Source organism: Oryctolagus cuniculus, chromosome 7 (genome assembly GCF_051225735.1).
Source record: "Oryctolagus cuniculus isolate XC-2025 breed Fujian yellow rabbit chromosome 7, ASM5122573v1, whole genome shotgun sequence".
NCBI classification, from domain to species: domain Eukaryota; kingdom Metazoa; phylum Chordata; class Mammalia; order Lagomorpha; family Leporidae; genus Oryctolagus; species Oryctolagus cuniculus.
The window spans coordinates 158,025,102-158,041,720 of record NC_142873.1 but is presented as its reverse complement, the minus strand read 5'-3'; the positions used below and the strand labels follow the sequence as shown (position 1 = coordinate 158,041,720).

Below are 16,619 nucleotides of genomic sequence, written 5' to 3'. Positions count from 1 at the left end.
GGCAGCATGGCTGCCGCGAGGCAAGCGTCTCCAGTGGGCATCTCTGCGAGCGTCCCCGCCACTCCTGACGTCATGTCCCCCCCCAGGGGACTGCAGCCCCCCACTACTCCCTGGAGACCCATCCCCTTATCACCCCCCACGCGGCTTTCCAGGCACTCTGGGGGTCCTGCCAGCGGCTCACACGGGGCCCTTCTCCCGAGATGGGGTCTGGGTCTCGCGTGGCCCAGTGACGCCCCGAGGAAAGGGGCCACATCGCGTCCTGTGTCCTCCTAGTCCTAGTATCAGTGCTCAATAAAAAGGGAACATGGGAGGAATAAATGCTTCACTTTGGAACTCATTACGAACAGAAAGCCGCTCAAATGCATGTTTTTAAAATTCTGATGTCATTTATTGGCACAAAAATTGTTCAGATACAACATGGTGTCTAGACATGGCTACACTTTATACTTTGTGCATTTAGTCGAATATTTATTTTGCTCACAATTCCAACACGTACTTGAGCTTTCCTCTCTGCTCAGCACCCGTGACAGCGCTGCCGACCTCCAAGGCCTTTCCTGGAAGCGTGGCACTCAGATCTCACGGCGCACGGCAGACCCGTGCCGGGAGGGCCAGTGTGGGCTGCCCTGCTGTGCTGTGCTCGCCCCTGCGTCTGCTCAGCCAGGCCGCCAGTGGCCCGAGCAGGTGCCCCTCCTGGCGGTTCCGGTCTCGGGCTGCAGCGTGAGCCGCGGCCTCACTGGGCCAGGCGGAAGACGCGGCTCTCGCACCCGTTTGGCCCATCTTGCGGAAGTCGCCACTGCTGGCCCCACACCAGTGAGGTAACGGAGGGTGGAAGGGACGAAGCCTGTTGCTTCCACTTCCTTACGGACCCCCGTGCTCGCCAACACGAGGCGTCGTGACTGCACGCAGTGTGCTGTGCCCGTGTTGAGAGGACGAGGCCGCCCGTCTGTCGGCAGGTGCGCGTGAGGAGTCCTCTTGTGAGTGAGTAGAACCCGTATCTAACGTTAAGGACCTCTGCTCCCCAGATCAGTGGCTTCTTCCCCGGGTGCCCCGTCCCACTGGCCCGGGGACCACAGCAAGCCTGTGTTTCTGACAGTCATTCTTCAACAGCAGCTGGAAAGTTGGCTCAGACCAACTTGGAATATACAGTAGTCTTTCATGTACACTTAGAACATTTCACCAAGTCGAGCTTCCTGGCCAGAGCTCGCTTAGTGGAGGCGTACACTGAAGTAGAGAAGCCTCAGGAGAAACGCTGTGCGCACGTCTGGGCCTTCGGTTACCAGAAAGGACACCTAGGGAGGCAGGCAGAAAAGGAATATTTTAATAAGCTCAGCTCCTTCAAAGCTTCCCCAGTTACCCTGACAAGGGCGAGACAGAGGTCTGACAAGCCGCATTCCCTGAGCTCTTCCACAGCTAATTGCATGGGACACACACGTCCTCCTCTCATCCTCGGCATGGGGGGGGGGGGCGCACCCCCTGCGGACACTTCCTGCTGCCTCCAGGCGCGCCTCAGGCAATCACTCCAAGTGCACCCAGCTGGTCCTTGAGGCGAGCCTCCTAGGTCATGAATCTGTCTTTTCATCTCTCTGTCACTGCTCTGGCTTCTTCGGCCTTGCCTGTATCTGAATTGCAATGACTGCAAAAATCCAAGAAGGACTCCTCAGGCCCGGCCTGTCCTCCTACGCCATCTCTAACTGTGATTTTGTGTGTGTGTTTGCCTTCCAAATGTGCATGCCTATGTCTCAGTTTTCTTCCCGTTAGAACAATGAGCACACAAAGTGAAAACAGACATCTGGAGATGTGAGCTCCTAAATGCCCATGACAGACACCCCACCCAATCTTCCTCGGCTACCCTGGGCCCGGGTGGGGTCCTGCCCGTGCACTGTTGCCAAGGTACTCTGGGATGCCTGCTTACCAGCCGATGTAGCACTGGCAGAGGTTCTCATGGGACGTGGCTTGCTTGATGAGCAGTTCCACTTGTGTTGGGACGTCCAGAGTGTCATCGTGCGAGAAGTCCCGACCTGGGTGGAGAGGCACAAACACTTTAATCTGCACCTGGTTACCACGCACCCCGTCCTCCGGCACAGCTGTCCACGCAGCCCATGTCAGCGTATCTCACACGCCAGCGTGGAGGATACACCGCAGCTGGATTTAAAAATTCACTAGTCTGCTTCTCCTAACACAGACTTGGTCCACTGAATATCACGTCCTGAGCTGGCTTAGTTCAGAAGTGGGGTTGGGAGGATTCAGAATATTCCAAAGTCCTCTGTGAGGTGGACAAGTGCAGGAGAACACCCACTCGGTGTTAATCCCGGGAGCCCGCTTCCACTGGAAAGTCAACACCTCCCGCTGCGTATGTCACAAGACCACTTCACGTCCTCTCTGCAGCCCCGGATGTCCACACCCCTCCTTCTGCCTCGCCCTCAGCAGGTGCCCCATCTCCAGCCCGGCAACTAATGCATTACACAGGGTTCTGGGGCCCCAGTGTTCGAGTGCGTGTTGGAGGGGCTGGATTCGCCTCCCCCCCCCCACTCCCTCCTCCCTCCCACTGAGGACCTGGCCCCGCCTGCTTTCCCAGGTGGCTCCTGGCATTGATCGTCCTTTCTTTCATACCGCACAAACTGCACAAACTCCCTCTTATCATACGGTGTCTTTCACACGTACTTGTAGGCAGGTGCTTCTCTCCCCCGCCCTCTCCCTGGGGCACACACTACTCGGCCTTTGAAGCTCCTCCCTTTCCTGACCACTTGGCGCTCGCGCTCTCTGCACCTGCTGCGGTCCGGCTGCTGCGCCCCACACCGCTCAGGAGTCACCGGTGCCTTGCAGCCATCCCGGAGCCTTCCTTAGCCCTCCTGCCCATCCTTTTTTTTTTTTTTTTTGATTAATTAATTTTTATTTCACCTCCTCAAGACCTCGAGAGTCCATCCCCACCCCCTCCACGCCCAGTCTCATCAATGGTCCTGCTTTGCTTCTGCTCCCTTCTCCCCTCGAGAGCAGGCAGGAGGCGGGGTTTCACAGCGCAAACCTAGACCCTAGATGCTTTCCATCACCTGCCAGCTGACGAGGCGGGGGCCGAGGTCACAGGCTGCAGGGGGAGCGGGGGTCTCTGGCTTCTCTAGGTCCCACCCCTGAGTCACATCACCTCCTGGTCAGGAGGCAGATGACGGACATGAGCTGTCTCCTTTTCAAGAGTATGTGTCTCCCCCCCCCTTCCCTCCGTGACAGCTCTCAAAGCACAGGGAGTACATCAACTGATGACCAGAGAGAGAAGACGTAAACCTGCACGATGGAATGCTACTCTGCCGTAAAAAAGAATGAAATCCTGTCTTCTGCAGCAAAACGGATGCACCCGGAGACCACTACGCCGAGCGGAAGGAGGGACATGCTGCCTCTGTCCTCGGTGCTCTGTGCTCTAACGTACAGAGCACAGGGACACCTCCCTGAGAGGGGACGTGCGGGGCAGGCTGTGCTGTCTGCTGTTCCCTGCTGAACTCTGTATTCAGTGCAGCACGAAGCCTGCGTCTATAAGGTCAATTAAAAATGTGTTATCACAACAATTAAAGAAGGAAGGAAGGAAAGAGGAGGGAGGGAGGGAGGGACTGAGGGAAGTGCTGCATATCCTGAGAACTGTACCTTCAGGAAATCTGTTCTTTTTCTATTAATAAAAAATAAAAAGGGCAAAAGCCGAGCGGCAAGGACCCGGAGCGGTCAGAGTGGCTCCGGAGTGAATCAGGACAACGCACTCCTAGGAGCAGGATGAGCTTCACTCACCTCCTGAGGTCAGTGAGATCAGACTAACGTCAAGTTTCACTGTTACTGGTTACCACAAGACAGGGAGCGTGCTTAACGCATGGCCTCGCACGCGTTCCCGTGAGCCGCTCGGGGTCCGCGCTCAGCCCTGACCGCCAAGCAGGGAGAGGACCGTCTGCTCCCGCTTCATTCCAGGTCCACGCACACTCACCAGTGAGCTTATCGCGGACCCTGTTAATGATCTGAATGGCTTTCTTATTTAGGGCTTCTGGTTTCACCAACCCGTCTCCAACTGGAACACACAAAAGTCAAAACAACAGTAAGAATCAGACTGCAACGGATGCAGGGGGCTCCGCTGCTTCCCTCGAGTGTTCACTGTCGCCAGTGCCGCGTCTTCTGCGTCCTCAGGAGAGGATCAGCGGAGACGCCCCTGCTCAGAGGCTGCTGTGCGACTTGGACTTCCCGCTGTGGCCTCTCTGCGCGACACAGCAGTGACTCTCCTCCCAAGCCAGGCACCAGCCCGTCCCGCGGGGGAACTTACTGAAAGAATGAATGGATTCTGGCACTGTGGTCCCCGTTTTCTTATGGGCTGGTTCTCCAAGTTCTACACCGTCCAAAATTTCTAGGGGGAAAATCAATTAATGGAAAAATAAAACACCAACAAGCCATAACTCCCATCAGTTTTTTTTTCTTTTTTGAAAAATTAATTTTTTTGAAAAGCAGAGTTAGAGAGAGGGAGAGAGAGGTCTTCCATCCACTGGTTCACTCCCCAAATGGCTGCAATGGCTGCAGCTGGGCAGGTCTGAACGCCAGCTACCTCTTTTTCCCCCTTTTTAAATATTATTTATGGGGGCTGGCACAGTGGGTAAAACCGCTGACTGCCATACAGGCACCGGTTCCAGTCCCGGCTGTTCCACTTCTAATCCAGCTCCCTGCTAATGTGCATGAGAAAGCAGCAGAAGATGGCCCAAGTCCTTGGGCCCCTGCCACCCATGTGAGAGACCTGGAAGAAGCTCCTGGCTCCTGGCTTCAGCCTGGCCCAGTCCTGGCCATAACAGCCATTTGGGGGACTGAATCAGCAGGTAGATTTCTCACTCACTCTTGGTTTTTCCCCTTCCTTCTGTAACTCTGCCTCTTAAATACATATTTTTAAAAGTATTTATTTGAAAGGCAGAGCAACAGAGAGAGGGAGGGAGAGACTGTGAGGGGGAGAGAGAGCTCATTCAGCCGCTGGTTTACTCCTCAACACTGGTCTCCTGCATGGGTGGCAGGGGAAGTACTTGTGCCAGCTTTTGCTGTCTTCCCAGGCACATTTGCAGGGCGCTGGCTCAGAAGCAGAACAGCTGGGACTCCAACCGGCACTCTGATAATGTGGGGTGTCAGCACTGCAAGAAGTAGCTTAACCTGCTGTGCCAAAACACTGGCCCCAGCTTTTAATTCTTCATGTACTGGGGCTGGCGCTGTGGTGGAGTGGGTAAAGCTGCTGCCTGCAGTGCCAGGATCCCATATGGGCGCCGGTTCAAGTCCTGGCTGTAACTTCTTTTTTTCTTTGGCAGGTAGAGTTATAGATAGAGAGAGACAGAGAGAAAGATCTTCCTTCCATTGGTTCACTCCCCAAATGGCCGCTACGGCCGGCGTTGCGCCAATCTGAAGCCAGGAGCCAGGTGCTTCTTCCTGGTCTCCCATGCAGGTGCAGGCACGCAAGCACTTGGGCCATCCTCCACTGCACTCCCGGGCCACAGCAGAGAGCTGGACTGGAAGAGGAGCGACCGGAACTAGAACCCAGCACCCATACGGGATGCCGGTGCCGCAAGGCGGAGGATTAACCAAGTGAGCCATGGCACCGGCCCCTGGCTGCTCAACTTCTAATCCAGCTCTCTGCTGTGGCCTGGGAAAGCAGCAGAAGATGGCCCAAGTCCTTGGGTCCCTGAACCTATGTAGGAGACCTGGAAGAAGCTCCTGGCTTCAGATCAGCACAGCTCTGGCCATTGCAGCCAACTGGGGAATGAACCAGCAGATGGAAAACCTCTGTCTCACACTCTCTGTCTCTCTGCCTCTTCTTCTCTCTATGTAATTCTGACTTTCAAATAAATAAGTAAGTCTAAAAAAAGTGAAATATATATTTAAAAAAATTCTTTATATGTACTGTATTCCCCTTAACACCTGCCTTACCTACCTCAAATGGAAAAGGACAGAGGCAGCTTTGTGTTACTCTCTGTAAATTTAGAAGTTTTTAAATCTAAAAGCCATATTTAAATGTGAATTATTATAATTGAAGAATATGGTATTTATCAGAAATAAAACATGAATTTCCAAGCAAATAGCATTAATAAAATGTTCTGACAGAGAATGGAGTAAAGGTCAAAGGTTTGGTGACCAAACAGATCTTGCTGGATAAAAATGGACAATAATGTCAACACAATCAGCTTGGCAATGGGTTATACACGTGGTTGAAGTGCTATTTCTTAGAGAAACCTGCTATCCATTCTGGGTAGACAATGTCCTCAGATGTTGGGGTCTCCCACCACTGACTGTGGTCTTCAGAGGTCTTCCATCCACTGGTTCATTCCCCAGATGGCCCCAACGGCCAGGGCTGGGCCAGGCTGAAGCCAGGAGCCAGGAGCTCCAACCTGGCAGGGTCCCAAGTTACTCTGATCATCCTCCACTGCTTTCCCAGGTGCATCAGCAGGAGCTGGATCAGAACTGGAGCAGTCAGGCCTTGAACTGGCACTCCAATATGGGATGCCACGCAGGCGGCAGCTTAACTCGCTGCACTATAACACCGGCCCTGGAACTTAACTTTTAAGCTACATTAAAAACAACGGGTCCCCCACCATCTGGTGCCACCAGAACGGGTTGTCCCAATTCTTCCATGCACACTGCAGACAGCATAAGGAGTCACTCCGTAACATTCCTGAGCTGGGTCATGAGAAAGAGACCAGCGGGTCTCAGCATGCCTGGAGCTACCCAGGAGCCTCGGCGAGTGAGGTCTTCCCAGATCCCATCCCGGCGTCCCTGTAGGACACTATAACCCAGGAAGCACCCTTCCCCCTACCCATCCAGATTCCATGCCTCCAATCAGGGAACCTTCCCCGTGTCTGGTAGGTGGTGGTGAAGTGCTCCCAGCCCAAGTGCCCCCTGAGTACAAGTCAGAGGGGACGCCCCTCAGCCCAGCTCCTGCAGCCGTCCCTCCCGGGCATGGCGCACACGCAGAGTGCTGCTCCCCGCCGTCTCACGCACATCGGCGTCAGTGCTGCGATCGGACTCCGGGCTTCCTCGTGGGGACCTCCTAGCTCACCTTTCCTTTCTGCATCTCGAGACGCAGTGTGGCTTGGTGAGGAGCCAGCTGTACGTGCTCCCTCCGTATCTGAGAGAAAGCTTGCTTTCCGCATCTCAACATCTCAATGGCGTTTTCCAAAGTCTGACCCAGGCAGGAGGCCACGAGCGTTACAAGGAATCGGGTCGGGGGAGCTAAACAAAGCTCAAAGCTCTGCCCCAACATTCTGAGCCTGTCAAGACATGGAGAGGGTTCTGGCTCTTTGAGGGACCTTGCTCCATGAAGCAAACTCCTGGAAACAACATCTCATGTGACTTCAGGGCTCCGGCGACGTGAGAGCATGTTCCCACTGCCCCTCACTTCTGAGCTATCAGCAGTGTTTGAGGACCACAGAGATGCTGTTAAAAAATATGCACACCAGACACCACTAAAGGGCATGGTGTGTACTGGTTGACATTCACACCCACTTTCAACTGTTTGTATAGATTAAAGAACAGATTCATAAACATTTCTTAACAGGGGTCAGCGCCGTGGTATAGCAGGTAAAGCTGCCACCTGTGGTGCCGGCATCTCATATGGGCTCTGGTTCAATTCCCGACTGCTCCACTTACAATCCAGCTCCCTCCCTACTAATGGCCCAAGGGTATGGGTCCTGCACCCACGTGGGAGACCCAGAAGAAGCTCGTGGCTTCAGATCAGCCCAGCTCAGCTCTGGCCGTTGCAGCCTTTTGGGTAGTGACACAGTGGATGGAAGATCTCACTTGCTCTCTCTGTCTCTCCCTCTGTGCAACTGTGTCTCTCAAATAAATAAGCAAATAAATCATAAAAGAAAAATTTCTTAACTTCAGGTACCCACTCCCCACTTCGTGAGAGAAAATTTAAATAAAAGTATATGAGGTGTTTAGTGTCCAGTAAACTATTTCTAGGCCAAGTTTTTGAAGTTCAGTAACCACCGTCTAGATGGTGGTCAGCAGCGGTAACATCCTGCAGAAGTGTCCAGAACCTTGAGAAAGGCGCAGTGTGTGGTGCTTTTGGTCAGCACCGGCTGGGGGCGGGCCTGGGTGTGAGTCCCGGCTCCAGGTCCTGGTTCCAGTTTCCTGTAAGGCACACCCTGGGAGGCAGCAGGTGATGGCTCAAGCACTTAGGTCCCTGCCACCCATGTGGAGATCCAGATGGGGTCCTTGGCTCCTGGCTTTGGCCTGGTCTGGCCTGGTGATTGTAGGTCTTTGGGGAGTGAACCAGATGGGAGATATCTGTCTCTCAAATAAAATGAGAATAAAACACCAACCAACCAACCAACCTCAAGAAACACAGGCTTGCTTCCTTCAGATGCAGCAGCCGTGATGAGTCACACCTCCTTTGGCCATAACAAAGTTTACCCCATCCTGGAAACACTCTGGACAAACACTCTGGGATGCACCCACCTACTGACTGGCCCGCAGAGTAGGAATCTGTTCGCGTCCGGGATCGCTTGTTGCCTTTGGTATTTGCTGGGGAAGAGGAAACAGACTGTGAGAGCGCTGCAGGGGCAGGCACTGTGGTCCCCAGGTTAAGCCACCACTTGGGATGTCTGCAGCTCATAGCGAAGTGCCTGGCTCGAGTCCTGGCTACTCAGTTCCTGAGCCAGCTCTCGGCTAATGTGCCTGGGAAGCTGCCGATGACGGCTCGAGTGCTGGACTTCCTGCCACCCGCAGTGGAAGGCCCAGATGGAGTTCCTGATTCCTGGCTCCTGGCTTTGGCCTGGACCAGCCTGGCTGTTGCAGGCGGTTGAGGGAATGAATCAGCAGGTGGAAATCTCTCTCTCTCTGCATTTCAAATAAATACATAAATTAATCTTAAAAAAAAAAAAACTGCTTCAAACTGCGATGTGCAGAGACTTGGCTTTGCTGCCGCGGATTAGAAGCCTCCTGCCAGTAAGCGTCCTCCAAGGAGGCAGAAGCAGAGGGTCCGCGAGGACTCTGCTGCCTCCGATCCCAACCGCTGGCATTTCTTATGGAACTTCTAGCTTGCTGCTCTACGAAGCCACATAAACAATCCACTGGGGCACGCAGCTAATCCTGAAAAACTATTTTAATCAACATGTAGGTAGATAATGGGAGTTTCTGTTCTAGTTAATAAAAATGCTTGGAATTCCTATCTAGCCACCAGAGCTCCTGGGTGAAATGCAACGCAAGGGCTCAGCGCTGCACCTCGGGCTCCCGGCATGCAGGGGAGGAGGTGGGAGGCAACCTGTCGGATATCCCTCATCTGGGAGGGTGCCAACCACAGCGGCCATGCACTTGCTGACACTCACTGTCCATCAGCCTCCAGTTCAGCAAGGGGTCGTAGACGAAGGCCTCCAGCACGGCCATGACACTGTCCTTGTGTTCCCGCAGCACCTCCATCACGGTGTGGCAGGTGATTCTGTAGTTGCCATCCAGACCAGTCACCTAGAGGAGGGACAGGGCCACTCACCACGGGGGTCGCAGGCTCTGCCTCATTAGTGCGTAGAGCCAAAAGCAAGTGCGGAGGCTCTGCCATCCTCTTGGGAAGAAGACCCTGGCTGCAGAGGGCCAGGGAGGACTGTGGGACTGCGGTGAAGAGCGGTGAGACCTTCGAGATAAGACGGTTCTGGCACCACGGCCAGCGACAGGAAGCTGCCACGGAGGGCACCCAGGCACCCAGGCACCGCTGAACTCTAACAAGCACGTCTGTCCTCAGAGACGGTCGGAACGGTCGGTCCACCCCACAGCACTGTTTCCAGTGTCCACTCACCTCCATAGCATTGGTCAACATTCTCGTTAGTCTAAATGGAATCTTCTCTGGGAACTTCTCTCTGGTCATAGCAACCTATAGCGTAATAAAGACAAATAAACACAATCCAAAGTTAAATTGTTTTCTGTGGTGAAAGCAAGGTAAAGGCAGGTGGCTGTCTCGGATCACCTGTGCTGATTGTAATTACAGCACAGAAACGGAGCCGCTCAGTTAGTGAAGGGACTGGTCACAGGGACTGGGAAGACGACAATAACAACAAAAGCCAGCGAAGGGAGAAAGAGGAAACGGGACCAGCGGGCCGCATGGAGGCTGGGGCTTCCCCCCGCTGGACGGAGGTGTGAGCAGGGCCCCGGCCCCCGGGGGCTTGGAGTCCCACGAGGAGCACAGATTCGTCTCAGACTGGCTTTCTGTCGTGTTGGTAGGAGAGTCGGGGTGAGGGAAGGCACTGCCAGAGAGTGGGCGGTACGTGATCTGGAAAAGGTGGTCACCTCAAAGCAGTCTCCAAAGTCAATGTGCAGGATCTTCCCACTCAGCCGGTCTAGCATCAGATTGGACGGGTGTCTGAGAACCAGAAGAGACCAGGCAGGGGTCAGGGGGCAGCACCGAAGGAGGAACCACCCACAAGGCAGATGCAGGCCCGGGCTGGCAAACCGCAGCCACAGCTCCCAGCCGGTCCCCGCCGCACAGCCAGGCTCCCTGCCTAGGGATGGCTTCCACCTGTTTTATGCTGTAACAGCAGAATAGGGTAGCTGGGACAGACCCAAAAAAGCCCAAAATATCTACTATTTGGTCCTGCTCAGAAGAGCCTGCCAACTCCTGCTGTGGGGCTGAAATGAGATTTATCTGTGTGAGTCACAGCCTGGCCCACTGGCCCAGGATGCTCTGCTTTCCCAGGTCTTGGCCACAAGATAAATAGTTCCTGGCAGTGACGGCCCCTCAGAGTGGAGAGGCTCCACCACGACGGCTGAGGAACTACCACGGGTCTGTCTCCTGGAGCCCTTGAGCCAATCCACACAGGGTCAATCACCTGGCTCTTGTCAACAGGCATTCTCCAATTTTTTAAAAAGATTTAATTTATTTATTTGGGAGGTAGAATTACAGACAGAGAGAGAGGTCTTCTATCTCCTGGTTCACTCCCCAATTGGCTGCAATGGCCGGAGTTGGGCCGATTTGAAGCCAGGAGCCTGGAGCTTCTTCCAGGTCTCCCATGCGGGTGCAGGGGCCCAAGCGCTTGGGTCATCTCCCGCTGCTCTCCCAGGGCACAGCAGAGAGCTGGGTTGGAAGAAGCGCTGCTGGGAGTTGAATTGGCATCCATATGGGATGCCAGTGCTGTAGGCAGAGGTTTAGCCCACTACACCACAGTGCTGGCCCCAACTTTTTTTTTTAAATGATTTATTTGTTTGAAAGCCAGAGTGACAGAAGAGAGAGAGAAAGAGGGAGAGATCTTCCATCTACTGGTTCACTTCCGAAATGCCCCCAAAAGTCAGGGCTGGAACAGGCTGAAGCCAGGAGCTAGAAACTCCATCTGGGTCTCCTAATGTGGGTGGCAGAGACCAAAATACTTGGGCCATCATCTGCTGCCTTCCCAGGCACATAAGCAAGAAGCTGGACGGGAAGAGGAGCAGCTGGGACTTGAACCAGCACTCTGGTATAGGACGTGGGTGTCCTAAGCAGTGGTTTAACCTGCTGAATCACAATACCCACCCCTGTGCTCGTCTTTTTTTAAAAACAATAATTAACTGTTTTTGTGGGGTAAAATTATTTTTACTGTCAAATGGTTGTATGGCATAAGACACTAAGAGAAAAGCTACTCAGAGAATCAGTTTTCTTTACCTTATTGTAAATCAATTTCTGAATATTCATAAATGATTTCCTCAGTTAGTACATTTGGACAAAATTGATTATGCAAAAATACCAGAAGGATGTACTTTGCTTGGTTTCAGCTATAGACATAGGAGTATTTACCTGAGGATGTTGGTAATTGATAGATGCTTATTCAGTCAATAGCCAATCTGATCAGGGTGGGTGTCTGGCCCAGCAGTTAAGAGGCCGACATCCCACCCCAGAGCGCATGGGTTCGGCACCTGGGCGTGGTTCCTGACTCCAGCCTCTTGCTAATGCAGACCCTCTGAGGCAGTGGTGATGGCTGTAAGTAACTGGGTTTCTGCTACTCACATGGGAGATCTGGATCCAGTCCCTGGCTCCTGGCCTATCCCTGGTCATTGTGAGCGCTGGGAAGTGATCAGTGGGTGGGGGTGCTCTATCTGTCTGCCTCTCAGAGGAATACGCAAACATCGACACAATTAAACACCATCTGATCTAAGTATGCTACAGTGAACTACAGAGGAAGCAGGACCCTCTCCTCTGTAGTCTGCTCCGCTATTCCCTCGGCCTGTTTAACAAACAGGAGACAAAAGCTGATGCTGCAAAACAGGCCTGAAGTACAAAACACAAATGTTTGTTTACAAAATGGTCACAAAGCTCACAGGGAAATAAGATGGATCTATTCAAGAAAACTAAGATGGAGAAAGAAGAATACATCCACTCACCTATCTCCCAGGCCCAAAATATACCCCACCATTGACATGACGGCTAACGAGCGGGTGTAATTGGTTCTTCGGTCAAACCACACCTAGAACACAAGGGCACACGTGACAAACGTGAACCACGCCTCGGAAACCTGGACAGTTTCAACATGATTATGCTTCAGTCAATTGCTTTCTTATATTCCATCAATGACCAGTTAGAAAATACAATAAAGGTCTCATTCACGATTAAAAATAGAAACTATGCTTCCGAATAAACTCAATCAGAAATGTCTAGGACTTACATGAATAAGCAGACATACTGTAGGAAATATAAAGGCCTGAATAAATGAAAATATCCACTTACGGATAGGCACTTAAGATTGTAAAGATGCAATACCCTTCCAAATTGTTAGATATATTTAATGGGATTCCAATAAAAATTTAGTGGCACCTTTTTGTCAAGTCTCATTGACAAAATAATCCCAAAATTTATCTGGAAGAAAAAAATTATGAGAATAGCCAGTAAGAAGACACTTATATTAACAGTATGAGACTTGAGCAGAAAGAGCAATGGATCAGAACTGAATCCCTAGAAAGAAATCCAAGAGCACTCAAGAATTTAGTGTAAAAAATGAAATTTCAAAAACAGTACTGAAGGGATAGAGTCTTCTAAAAAGCTTATTTTTATTTATTTATTTACTTGTGAGGCAGAGAGGTGCAGAGACAGAGAAAGAGAGAAAAAGAGTTAGAGAGAGAGAGAGTTTGCTAGTTTCCATCGCTCTCCAGATGCCCTCAAAGGTCCAGACTGGGCCAGACTGGAGACGGGAGCCAGGAACTCAATCCTGGTCAGGCACAGGGACCCAATTACTTGCGCCATCACCTCTGCTTCCCAGGCTCTGCATTAGCAGGAAGCTGAGTCAGGAGTCAGAGCTGGCCTGCAAACCCAGGCACTCTGCCATGGGATGCAGGCATCTAACCACCAGGGCCAAATGCCTGTCCTGAGACAGATGATTGATTATTTGAGAACTAATGTGGTAGTCAATCATTTAAAAAAAATTACATGTTAATTTAAAAATAAACTCCAAATTACATTAGGCTTTAAATGTAAAAAAACAAACAAACAAACAAAAAAAAAAAAACCAAGCAACCTTTTAATTAGCGGAAGAAAATAAGTGAAAATATGCATAATCTAGGCCGGTGCTGTGGCTCACTAAGCTAATCCTCTGCCTTGCAGCGCTGGCACACCGGGTTCTAGTCCTGGTCAGGGCGCCGGATTCTGTCCCGGTTGCTCCTCTTCCAAGCCAGCTCTCTGCTGTGGCCAGGGAGTGCAGTGGAGGATGGCCCAAGTCCTTGGGCCCTGCACCCCATGGGAGACCAGGAGAAGTACCTGGCTCCTGCCATCGGATCAGCGCAGTGCGCCGGCTGCAGCGCACTGGCCGCGGCAGCCATTGGAGGGTGAACCAATGGCAAAAGGAAGACCTTTCTCTCTGTCTCTCTCTCTCACTGTCCACTCTGCCTGTCAAAATTTTAAAAAAAAAGAAAAGATACATAATCTTTTTTATTTTTTAACAGGCAGAGTTAGACAGTGAGAGAGACAGTGAGAAAGGTCTTCCTTCTGCTGGTTCACCCCTTCAACGGCCGCTATGGCTGGCAAGCTGCGCCGATCTGAAGCCAGGAGCCAGGCGCTTCCTCCCGGTCTCCCATGCGGGTGCAAGGGCCCAAGCATTTGGGCCATCTTCCACTGGCTTTCCGGGCCACAGCAGAGAGCTGGACTGGGAGAGGAGCAACCGGGACAGAACTGACGCCCCAACTGGGACTGGAACCTGGAGTGCTGGCGCTGCAGGCGGAGGATTAGCCTAGTGAGCCGTGGTGCCAGCCGATGCATAATCTTGAAGAGAACAGGGCCTTTTGAAATATAAAGCCAAAGAGATAAATTCAAAAATCTAACTTCTAAATTTAAAAAAGGTTTATATATAAAAAACAAAAACCGCAATTCAAAAGACATACCATTAACAAAATTTAAAAATCAAAAATAAATCGAAAAATTTGTAACATGGAAATGACTATGCCTAATTTATAAAAAGCTCGAATACTATTGGAAGCAATAGGACAAACGTGAAAGTACCCAATCTGAATCTGCCAGCCTGCAGGGTTTTCCCGTTTCTTTTTGTTTGACCAGCCAGGCCCAGGAGTCCCCCAGGGTGCCGCAGCCGGGTGAAGGTGAGCGCCTGAGCAGCTGGGTGGGGTGAGGGCGTACCTCTGAGCTGGGGCTCTTCAGCCACAGCAGCTTGGCCAGGTCGTCTCCGGCTGTGTTATTGACGGCGTGCTCAAACACCTCCACCTTCTGCATCAGAGTCAAGTGGTCGTAGTCTGGAGCCATCTGCATCAGAACACAGCCCTCAGTGAGAGGCGCCTCGGGCAGGCAGCTGAACCCCAGGAGACAAGGCTGGGGGCCAGGCAGAGCCGGGCTCTGACCTCCCCAACTCAGCCAAAGGAGAAGGGCAGGAAGAGTACTGCACGAGGACAAATGGAGTGGCCACCCCACCCGATGACCCACGGGCACTCCCAGGGCAGAAGGGGAAACACCACGCCTACCCTCAGAACAGCCTGTGGTTTGGATGAGAGCACTGGAGGCGTCAAGGTTTGGGGCAAGCAACAGTTCTCTTTCTCACTACTCATGCACCTGCTGACCCTGCCTTCCCCACCCGGCAGGGCTTCACAACACAGGTGAAACACCACGCCCGGCACGTGCGTCTCCAGTCCCTCTACGAGCAGAGCTAATTTCTGGGCTTTAGGCTCCTTTGGTTTCTCACGGGTTATCTGATTTAGGGCTCACTCATTAAACCTTCTCCAACAGTTACTTCCCTCCAATAGATTTTCGTATGAAAAACTATGGGCACACGGAACCAGAGAGGCAGACGGCGCGATTCCCGCGGGCAGCTCTGCCTCCAGGACAGTCCGGGGTGACGGGTGGCGGCCCTGTGACGTACCCGCAACATGATGCGATGCTCAATGTTGAGAAGGATCTTCTTTTTCTCCCTGTAGTCCCGGATGAGGGCGTGCAGCGTGTCACAGTGCGGGACCCAGCCAATGAGGCCCGAGTTGGTCGACAGAGGAATGACGGCGTATCTCTGGATGCTGGTGCCCATGGGGAAGCAGGTTGTTACACGGGAGAGAGTAAGCTTTTTTTTTTTTTAGTTTTTAAATTTATTTTTAACTGACATATAAGAAATCATACATGTTTGTGGATTTCCATGAGACGGTTCTGTATATGTGTACACTATGTACTGTCCAATTAGAGTAAATATATCTCCTCAAAATCTCCTCGAAAAATCTACAGTATGTTATCATTTATCTATAGTACCCCTACTATGCTGTAAACCTTTCTCTTAGATTTAAAAAATTACATGTTGATCTCCCTCTGAACTGCTGAAGTAATTCAGGCTGATAAAAATCTGAGACAGACAGAAAGGCATATAGAAGAAAAGCTGTCTGTAGTCTTTTTTTTTTGACAGGCAGAGTTAGTGAGAGAGAGAGAGACAGAGAGAAAGGTCTTCCTTCTATTGGTTCACCCCCAAATGGTTGTTACGGCCGGCACGCTGTGCCAATCCGAAGCCAGAAGCCAGGTACTTCTCCTGGTCTCCCGTGGGGTGCAGGGCCCAAGGACCTGGGCCATCCTCCACTGCACTCCCGGGCCACAGCAGAGAGCTGGACTGGAAGAGGGGCAACCGGGACAGAATCCGGTGCCCATATGGGATGCCGGTGCCAGAGGCAGAGGATTAACCAAGTGAGCCACGGCGCCGGCCCCGTGTCTGTAGTCTTATAAACCAGAAATAACCAGTGTGAATCCTTTAATATATTTCCTTTTTGTCAGCTTTCTATGTTGTACTTTTTATTTCACTTTTACAAACGGGATATCAAATATGCTCTTTCACATCTTATTGTTATCCAGTGAGCTTCCTGTGTCACTGACATTTCTAGGAAGAACTCTAGTGATGTAAAAAAAATCTGTAAGTGAAAAGCACAGTCTACAAAGCTGTACATACAGAACACAAGAGACAGAGGACTGAAAAGAAAACACACCAAAAGGTAACAGTGGATAATCTCCAGCTAGATCACCATGGTGCTCTTCAGGACACTGTACTATACTTTCAGCTTTCTACATTAAGAATGGCATTTACTGGGGCCGGCACTGTGGCACAGCAGGTTAAGGCCCCAGCCTGCAGCACCAGACCCATATGGGCGCCGGTTCGATTCCTGGCTCCTCTTCTGATCCAGCTCTCTCCTGTGGCCTGGGAAAGCAATGGAGGATG

At 51.8% G+C, this 16,619-nt stretch overlaps 1 protein-coding gene across 2 annotated transcripts in view; it reads right to left on the bottom strand.

Annotated features, from left to right (window-relative positions):
• Positions 1-366: 366 nt before the first annotated feature.
• Positions 367-16,619, bottom strand: part of MTOR (mechanistic target of rapamycin kinase) — a 133,305-nt gene continuing 117,052 nt past the window's right edge. For both annotated transcript variants that reach the window (XM_008251668.5, XM_002723353.6), the window contains exons 48-58: positions 15,297-15,444; positions 14,564-14,686; positions 12,328-12,410; positions 10,267-10,339; positions 9,779-9,853; positions 9,318-9,453; positions 8,449-8,514; positions 4,289-4,369; positions 3,959-4,039; positions 1,913-2,018; positions 367-1,289 (exon numbers count right to left, since the gene is read on the bottom strand). In XM_008251668.5, the coding sequence (XP_008249890.1) occupies positions 1,274-1,289; positions 1,913-2,018; positions 3,959-4,039; positions 4,289-4,369; positions 8,449-8,514; positions 9,318-9,453; positions 9,779-9,853; positions 10,267-10,339; positions 12,328-12,410; positions 14,564-14,686; positions 15,297-15,444 (988 nt within the window). In that variant the 3' untranslated portion in view covers positions 367-1,273. The remainder of the gene's footprint in view (positions 1,290-1,912; positions 2,019-3,958; positions 4,040-4,288; positions 4,370-8,448; positions 8,515-9,317; positions 9,454-9,778; positions 9,854-10,266; positions 10,340-12,327; positions 12,411-14,563; positions 14,687-15,296; positions 15,445-16,619) is intronic.